Genomic DNA, 9,463 nt, shown 5'->3' with positions numbered 1-9,463 from the left:
AACCCGACATCACTTCCTGTCGTAAAGCGGCCCGATGGCACTCGGGAGTGGCTACGCACATGCGCGAGGTCGTAAAAAAAAAACCCTTCTTCCGGTGAGGTTAACACATGCGCCTGGACCCCGAGCCTGCGGCCTGATCGTTTGGCGGTGAGAGTCTAGAACAGAGTCTGCGGTGGTCTTGATCGGGCGAGGGAGTGAACTTGTGTCCCCTGGCCCACCGCCCCCAGCATTGGGAGCGAGCCTCGGGTCCGTCAGGTGAGCCGTGCGGCCCGGCCTGGCCTGTGGGCCCGAGGCTGACGCTCAACTGAGATCCCAGGGCCTAAGCGGGCTGCCCGCCCGAGGGAAAAGCGCTTCTGCCTCGCCTAGAAAATCCCAGGCCTTTTCATAGAATCCCTACAGAGCAGAAGGAGACCATTCGGTCCAATCGAGCCAGGATCGACTACAATCCCACCCAGGCCCTATCCCCGTAACCCCACGTATTTACCCTGCTAATCCCCTGACACTAAAGGGACAATTTAGCACAGCCAATCCACCTCGCCCGCATATTTTTTTTACTGCCCCAACACCTCGTAAATTACCTGGAAAAAAAACCCCTGGAAGACAGCTGACCCCATCCCCTCTGTTCCACTGTCAATTAATAATGTATTTCGTGTCCTAATTCCCATCAGCCATTAATCTCGCGCAGGCAAATTTTATTTGCGAATTTAGCGACATTAACATGCTGAGAAATTCATTTCTGACCCAGCATTAATCCACTTATCTCACCTACTTTTTTGCCATGATTTCCACCCATCCAGGTGGAGGAGCGCTTTTGAAGATATGCAGCAAATCTGCACTCTTCGCCTGAGTCTGTAGTTTATTCCATAGGTGAACAATCTCTTAGGAAGAATATTTTTCATATCTAATCTGCTTCTACCCTTCTGTAATGTATATACTTGATCACTGATTCTTTTGAATTTATCAACTTGAAATCATCTACATACTCGCTTCTTGATTATTTTAAGCAAATCCCCCCCTTCCGATTTTTGAGCTTTTCTGAAGTAAATAGACTCAGCTTTTCGCTAACTCACTTGGTTATAGCTCCTAAAGCAAAATACTTTCTCGCTGCACTGAAGACTTTCCCTGCTTGATTACTTACTTAAACCCTCTCCTCTCTAGTTGCTTGCCAGCATTCTCTTGGAAATGTTTGGTCATGTGACCATTTCCCACAAAACTGAATTCCTCAAAAGGAAAGAAATAATGTGTGTTGATGTTAATTGATAATAGTGCTTTTCACAACCTTACGGTGTGCCAATGTTCTTCACAGCCAATGAAGATTGGACTTGTGTAGTGAAGGAAAATGTGTCAGTCAGTTTGCACATAGACCCTCAAATGCAGTGAGGTAGTGATTAGTAGTAAAAACCTGGATAAAAGTAAATTACTGTGGATGCTGGAATCTGAAACCAAAAGAGAAAATGCTGGAAAATCTCAGCAGGACAGACAGCATCTGTAAGGAGAGAAAAGAGCTGAAGTTTGAGTCCAGATGACCCTTTGTTAAAGCTAAAAGGCATAGAAAATGGGAGATATTGTGGGGGAAAAGTGGGAATGATTAGTAGTAGACTGAAGTGCAAGTTTTTGCTTGATTTTTAAATGTTATTTATAATGATACAATGATAGCTAGGAAAGCACGTTGTGTAAGGGTACAAAGAGTCGTCAAAGGGGTACAGATAGGTGGAGGAAGTGGATAAAACATTGGTAGATAGTTTATAATGGAAAAATGAGTATGAATGTGTCCACTTTGACAGGAAGAATAGGAAAGCAGAATGTTATTTAAGGGTGCCCATGTACATGAATCACAAATTAATTTATTACATGCTGTATCTATATTCTAAGGCAAATAGAATGTTGGCCTTTAATGCAAGTGATATTGTATAAAAGTAGCGAAGGTTTATTATAAGACATTGGTGAAAGTAATGAGAGCAGCTATATTAGGCCTGGAATTGTGCAAGGGGATATGATTAATTTGGAGTGAGGACACTCCTTGGTAGGCAATTGGGCAGTGTCAATATGGCTTTGTGATAGGGAAATCATGTTTACCAACTTATTGGAGTTATTTGAAAAATTAATGTGCTGTGGACAAGGTGCCACATCGATATTTATTGCAGAAAATAAGAGCACATAGTGTAGGGGCTAACAGATTGACTAGCTAATAGGAAAGAGTTGGCATTAATGGGTTTTTGTCTGGTTGGCAGGGTGTGACGAGTGGTGTGCCACAGGGATCAGTAGTGTGGCCTCAACTTTTTACAATTGAAATAAATAATTTGGATGAAGGAACTGAAGGTATGGTTGCTAAATTTGCTGATGACACAAAGATAGTTAGGAAAGTAAGTTGTTAAATGGATACAAGGAGGCTACAAAGGACATATATAGATAGGTGAAGTGAATGGGCAAAGATCTGACGAATGGAGTATAATGTAGGAAAACATGAAATTGTCCATTTTGGTAGAGCATAAAAGAAGCATATTATCTAAATGGTGGGAGATTGCAGAGCTCTTGAGATAGGGATCTGGATGTTGTATATGAATTGCAAGATTCGTGTGCAGGTACAGCAAATAATTAGGAAAAGTAATTGATCGTTTATTGTAAGGAGAATTGAATACAAAAATAAGGGGGAGTTTTGCTTCAGTTGTACAGGACATTGGTGATACTATATCTGAAATACTGTGTACAGTATTGTTCTCATTTAAGGAAGGATGTAAATGTGATGAAAGCAGTTCAGAGAAGGTCTACTAAACTAATACCTTGAATGGGTGGGTTATCTTAATAAGGAAAGATTGGAGAGGTTAGACTTGTATCTGCTGGTGTCTAGAAGACTAAGAGACAACCTGATTCAAACAGAAGATCCTGAGAGGTCTTATCAGGGTGGATATGGAAAGGATGTTTCCATAATCTAGAACGAGGTCTTGCTGCTTAAAATTAAAGGGTCACCCATTTAAAACAGATGACGAAAAAATGTTTGAGGGTTGAGAGTCTTTGGAACTCTTCTCCTCAAAAGGCAGCAGAAGCAAAGTCTTTGAATATTTTTAAGGCAGAACTGGGGATAGACAGAATCTAGAATTGAGGTTTCAGTTCGATCAGCTATGACCTTATCGAATGGCAGAGCAGGTCGAGTGGCTTTCTCCTGCTTCTAATTTGTAACATTGGATTGAAAAGTGTGCAAGACTTCATGGGCCGAATAACCTGCTGAGCTTTACAATCTATATGTACGTTATGTCCTTCATATAGCAGGAATATCAATTTATGTCTATTCTTATTTACCAATGCACCAATCAGATGTCAAACTGTTAGAATACAAGAGTGTTACAAAGAGTGAAAATGGCCTGTCATAAGCTTTAACGATATCTTTCTATTCTCAGCAGATTTTGCAGTTGTACTTTATGTGGATACATTGTTGGGACTTGTAGGTGTTGTATTTTAATCTGTAGCCAATAATTTCAAGTTGATGCCAACAAATGATGGGAGAGAAGTTGCTATAGCCCTAAAGATATTATGGGCAAAAATATTGAGAAAACAATAAAATAACACAATTATATAGTGAGCTCTACAATTTAAATCTCATTCCTATCTTTTAGGTGTAGTAACTTTCTTCCTTATGCAGAGATAAAGAAAAGGCTAAAAATAAGATTTGAGATTAATGGATTTCTACACCAACCTTCATGGTGGATGTTTATCTAGCGAATTTTATGAATCTTGTCCACTTGTCTTTTCCTTTGCTCAGGACAGTGTCTGACCCTGTCAGCACTTCATCTCCTCTGAGCCTACAAGTAAAACTGCATGCCAGATGCCTGGTGGGCAGTGCCAAGAAGTCCTGAACATTGCCAATTTGCCCCTTAGGCAGTGCCAGAGCCAGGCTGGCATTGCCAAGTTGGCAATGCCCCCCTTCACACCAGCAGGATTGGGCCGCCAGCTTCCCGCTAGAGGGGAGCTGTCATAAACCCCACTGGAGTGAAGCATTCCTGGCAGGAGGGAGAGACGCTAGCGGGCCCAGAGACTTCAATCCTGGGCTTGCTAATTACATGCAAATCTCCATTTAAATAATTTATTCAGCTCTGTGCCGATTTCTGGATTGGAGCTGACTGTGCCAGAAATCTGGAGGGCGAAGACGCATGGAGGCCATGGTGCCCAGCAGGAAGCTCGCTAAATGGCTTCTGCTTAAGTCTCCCAGCCACAGACTGTATACTGTATGCTCGCCTCCTATTACATTGCACATGGGGTGTAAAGATCAGGTGCTTTCTCCGAGTTGAGCAAGATTCGAGAAAGGACACAATTGAAATGAAGTGCACAGATGTAATTTAATTCCCATTTGAAGTCATGCATTTGATCCTTATTTTGTACAATACTTTGGTAATTAACTATAAGTTGTATAATATCAAAAATTGCAGTAATTTGGGAAGCAGCAAAATAGAGTTGGTTGGAACAGAGGCACTTCTTTATATTAAAAAAAAGGACGTGACTGCATGCCTGAAAGGATAATGGAAGCAGACTCTTAACAGATTTCAAAAGGGAATTGGGTTTCCACTTAAAGGGAAAAGACTGCAAGTTTCTGAGGAAAGAGCAAGGGGAGTGAGTGAGATAATTGGTAACTCTTTCGGATGGCAGGCACAATGGACTAAATGGTTCTATAAACTAAGGAGCTCGGAGCAAAATTAAATCTCTGCGGTACTGTCAAGGGTGGGAGGATGTAACTTCAGCATGGCAAGTTTACATAGGCAGTTGCTATAGGCGAACACACTGATGTACATTGGAATAGTTTACAAAAGGAAGGTATTGTAGGTAGAAGTGTACACAGACATCCCTTTTAAATTATAGTTATGCACCTGTTCGTCTTGGTTTATCTATAAATTAATTTTGAACTGCTTAAATTTTTGCAATCACTGCTCTCTAATTGAAATCAGCAATTTATAAGAAACCCACAAGCAGTACTTGAGCAATAATCTTAAAGGGATCTGTTGAATGAACATTGTACCTGTATTCCACACCCCAGACTGCCAAGGGAGATCTTTGTTGATGTCAAATCTATTTGCTATTATTTTGGTGATATTCATTGTGATCAGTTGGCTAACTCCTGTAATAAAGCATACTGGATCTCTTGTATGTTTATAAAATGTATGCTGCCTGCCTGCATTTTCACAAAAATTGCAAAGAGAAATACAGATTAGGACAGCTATATGGTGTCAGCCATGGCTTATTGATAGCACATTTGCTTCTGAATCACAAGGTTCTGGATTCTGGTCCCACTCCAGGGCTTGAACATAAAAATCAAGGCGGTGCTCCAGTGCAGGATAGAGGGAGCACCGCTGTCTTTTGGATGACACTCACCTGATGAAGGAGCAGCACTCCAAAAGCTCGTGATTCCGAATAAATCTGTTGCACTTTAACCTGGTGTTGAGACTTCTTACTATGCCCACCCCAGTTCAATGCCGGCATCTCTGCAGCATGTTTTTTGGATGAGATATTAAACCCATGCCTCACCCAACTGCTTGGTTGGATGTAAAAGATCCCATGGCACTATGTCAAAGATCAGGGGAATTGGTTTTGTGTTGTGACCAATATTTGTCCCTTAATCAATATCACAAGAGACTAACTACCTGGTCATCATCACATTGCTGTTTGAGTTGGTGTTTGCTGAGCACTGATTGGCTTCCACGTTTCCTACATTACAGCAGTGACTACACTTCAAAAAATAATTAATTGGCTGTAAAGTGTTTTGAGTTGTCCAGTGGTTGTGGAAAGGACTATAGTTAATGCAAGTCATCTTTTTTTTCTTTTCATGGCTCTTCCTGCCATAGAAACCTATGGTACTCCTTACCTTAGCACTCACCTATGCCTCACTCCTCTTTCTGTTTCTCCCCCACCCCACCCCACCCATTTAACTGCTCTTTAATGACTTGAGTTTCTGCCTCTGGCATCTTAGCTTGAGGAACAATAATTGCTTTTACTGTGAAGATGTACATCCTAAAATCAGTCTGAAATTTTTCCTTTTACTGTTTTGTCAGTGTTGGCTAGAGCTCAGTTGGTAGCACTCTTACCTCCAAATTAGAAAGTTTCAATTTCAAGTTTCATTTCAGGACTTGAACACAAAAATCAAGTTTGGGCTCCACTGTTGTACCAAGGGAGTGCTGCATTACTGGAAGTGCTGTCTTTCAAATGAGATATTTAATGAGTTCTCAACTGTTTGCTCAGAGATAAAGATCTCATGGAACTAAAAGCAGGAAAGTTACTCCTGGTATCCTAGCTAATGTTTCTCCCTGCATCAATGTCACAAAGGTTGTCTTGTCAGTATAACATTGTTGTTTGTGGAAGTATGCCATGCACAAATTGGCTGCCATGTTGTTGACATTAGAACAATGACTACTCTTCAAAAGTACTTAATTGGCTGTAAAGAACTTTGAGATACTCTGGGAGTGAAAAATGCAATATTGATGTGCATTTTGCTTTTCCTGTAGTCATGTAACTTGAAATAATTATCAGAGTTTACCTTTTGTATTTCACTGAAGATCATGTATACCTTTTATAGAGTCTCCTCTTATTTGCCTCCTTCAGAACTGAAGAGTACAAGGTTTTCTAACAGTCATGACTCCTCTCTACACTATTTCTAGAACTTGGTTGTTTGTTATCTCCTAGTGAGCAAAACCCAAGCAGTATTTGAGAAAACAAAAACTGTTGAAAACGCATAGCAGGTCAGACGGCACCTGTGGGGAGAGAAACCACGTCGATTTTTCATGTCAATTCCCTTTCATCAGAATTGAGAAAAGGTTGAGATGAACTATTAAGCAATTGTAGAAATAAAGAAAAGGTCATTGTTGGGGTTGAGGGGAAGACTGATTAAATAGCTAATTGGATTATGGTGTGAGGCATAATGGGATGCAAGTGGTGACATGAAAAGAGATTGGATGGGTTCAGTGATGATGTAAACAGGACAGTAACAGTGGGGGGAGGAGTGGGGGACTCTGGAAAATGTGTCAAAGCAGACGAGTTAATTTTGTTATAGTCTTTGAGGTGTCCTCAGAAAGACAGAAAAATCTCAGGGCTGCAGACCACTACATTGGTCATGTAGGAGATTGGCATCCAAGCATTAACTCATATCTCATTCTCTGGTGTAGGCATCCTCTGAATCCAACGCATGTTGTCTGGGAGCAGTGGCTGAGATCTAGTGCTGTTAAACTTGATATTAAGGCTGTGAAATAGCAAGTAGAGAAATGAGCTGCTGCTCAAACTTCTATTAAGCTTCATTGGAAACCATGCGGGAAGCCACGGACAGAAAGGTCAGAATGGAGTGAAGTGTTAAAGTGACCAGAAGCTCAGGGCCAAATTGAGGTGATTAGCAAAGTGCCGCACCTCCGGCACTTGCATGTAATGGTATAGGAAAGATGGAAGAATGTACTAGGGAGCAAGCATGAAATGCCTTTGGAATGGTGAAAGAGTGGGACTAGATGTATTTTGGTGGTGGCGACATTGCACTGAAGGTGGCAAGAGGGTGATACCTGAATGGAAGGTGAGGTCAGGGGTGGGCACAGGCACTAATAATTTAGAGAGGGAGAGGAAGGGGTGAAGGCTAAAGAGCAAGAAGTGGAATTAACATGGTCAAGGGCCTTGTCAACTATCATGGAAGGAAAGGTCATTGATTTGAAATGTTAACTTTCTTTCTCCACTGGTGCTACCTGAACTGCTGTTTGTTTCCAGCATTTTCTTTTTTTCAGATGTCCCGTATTCACGATATTTTACTTTTGTTATAGTCTTTGAGGTGTAGCCTGACCAGAGCCATTGCTTCAGTGCTGCTGTACTCCTGGTATCAATTTCTTCAACACATTTGAAGGTATTTTGCACCTTGCTTCAGAACATTGTAAAATAGAATTTTATGATTTGAATTTGTTTGTAACTTTGTAATTCTGGTCAACTGTTAATTGTTAATCATTGAGTGTTTGTGTAATTTAGTCCTGATGTGGAAATGATTCTTAAGGAATGAAGCTCAAGGGTTTGTGGCAGTGCATTAAACCAATATGTTCTACAGTTAGCATCATGCATGAGTTCTAACAAACTAGCGTATCTAGTTTTCAGATGGGAAACACTAATTTTGCATGTGTAATTTCAATTTTTAGCATAGGGCAGTGGATAATGTAGTTGGGTAGTAAAAATCATGGGTGTACAAATGTGCTAAGTTACTGAATAACTTAGCGTTTTAGGCCCAATATATAAGGTGAATTTTTAGGTCTCCAGCCTGCTGGTAATGGGAGCGCAAACTCAAATAGCTGCAGCAATATTTCCCCAGTCTTGCTGCCCAGCTATCCATTCCTGAGTTGGGCAGTAGGCCTATTTAAATTGTTAATAATGGGACGGTGATGTACATTAGAGCCCAATTGCTGTTTCTGACCAGCATCAAGTGGCAGCTTGGCTGAAGAAGATCCTGAAGGAAAGTTTTTTGTCAACTTTTTGAAATAGTGAGCAGAAAACCTTTCCTCTGGGCTCCAGAAGTTTAGCATGGACAGCTGCTGCTACTGCGTTCAACTTTGCAAACCCCTTACGTCCCTTAGGAACCCACAATCCTTGGTTGAGGGCTAGTCAAGTCAGCTAATACTATGGTAGCCCAGGGCACTTGATTTCTGGCTACAGCCAGTGGTTCAGTACAAATGTAGTCCAGTCCTTCAAAATGGGTGTAATGGAGACTATCCAACCCATGGAATTTTGAATGCCAACTTGTGACCTTCATAGATGTTCTTCAAGACAAAGTATCTCAGTGAGGAGGAAAGATTTCACAGCTATGCATTGTTGTCCAGTTCTAGGTAGAAGCTTGATGGCTAAGAACAAGAAATCTACCTACAAAACACAATGAGTAGTAATTTATCAAACAACGTTTTTTCCTTTCAAAAATAGTAAAAGGTGACTCGTGCGGAAGATGACTAAGAAGCGAAGGAATAATGGACGTGCCAAGAAGGGCCGTGGCCATGTCCAGCCCATCAGATGCACAAACTGCGCCCGCTGCGTCCCCAAAGACAAAGCTATTAAGAAGTTTGTCATCCGCAACATCGTGGAGGCTGCTGCAGTTCGAGATATTTCGGAGGCCAGTGTTTTTGATGCATACGTGCTGCCCAAGCTGTACGTGAAATTGCATTACTGTGTCAGCTGTGCCATCCACAGCAAAGTGGTAAGGAATCGTTCACGAGAGGCCAGGAAGGACCGAACACCACCTCCACGTTTCAGACCAGGCGCCAACTTACCACGTGGACCTCCTCCCAAGCCTATGTAAACATGAGTGGATCCTATAATTTGATTTGAAACAATAAAATTGTTGGATCATTAAGAAAGGACTCGTCATTTTCAGTTTAGTCTTAAGTTTTTTTAAAATTAAAACTCCTATTAGTTCATCACTAATTACTACAGCAATTCAGCATCAGATAAATTTGTTCCTGATTGGAATTTGGAATGA

At 41.3% G+C, this 9,463-nt stretch overlaps 1 protein-coding gene across 3 annotated transcripts; it reads left to right on the top strand.

Annotated features, from left to right (window-relative positions):
• The first annotated feature begins 40 nt into the window (after window positions 1–40).
• Window positions 41–9,341, top strand: LOC144507185 (small ribosomal subunit protein eS26). Of its 3 annotated transcripts, none has more exons than XM_078234066.1 (3): window positions 41–147; window positions 7,776–7,855; window positions 8,911–9,341. In XM_078234066.1, the coding sequence occupies exon 3, from the start codon at window positions 8,933–8,935 to the stop codon at window positions 9,281–9,283; it is 351 nt and encodes a 116-aa protein (XP_078090192.1). In that variant the 5' UTR covers window positions 41–147; window positions 7,776–7,855; window positions 8,911–8,932; the 3' UTR covers window positions 9,284–9,341. The 3 variants fall into 3 exon arrangements, with proteins under 3 accessions (XP_078090192.1, XP_078090194.1, XP_078090193.1); XM_078234067.1 differs by having other exon boundaries at window positions 115–255; XM_078234068.1 differs by lacking the exon at window positions 7,776–7,855 and having other exon boundaries at window positions 42–147.
• The last annotated feature ends 122 nt before the right edge of the window (window positions 9,342–9,463 follow it).

Source organism: Mustelus asterias, chromosome 18 (genome assembly GCF_964213995.1).
Source record: "Mustelus asterias chromosome 18, sMusAst1.hap1.1, whole genome shotgun sequence".
Classification (NCBI taxonomy): Eukaryota; Metazoa; Chordata; class Chondrichthyes; order Carcharhiniformes; family Triakidae; genus Mustelus; species Mustelus asterias.
Note: the sequence above shows the minus strand (reverse complement) of the source record. Positions and strands in the feature narration are given on the sequence as shown.

Excerpts from the sequence above, each read along its gene's own strand:
- LOC144507185 (XM_078234066.1), top strand. The coding sequence starts at position 8,933 with ATGACTAAGAAGCGAAGGAATAATGGACGTGCCAAGAAGGGCCGTGGC.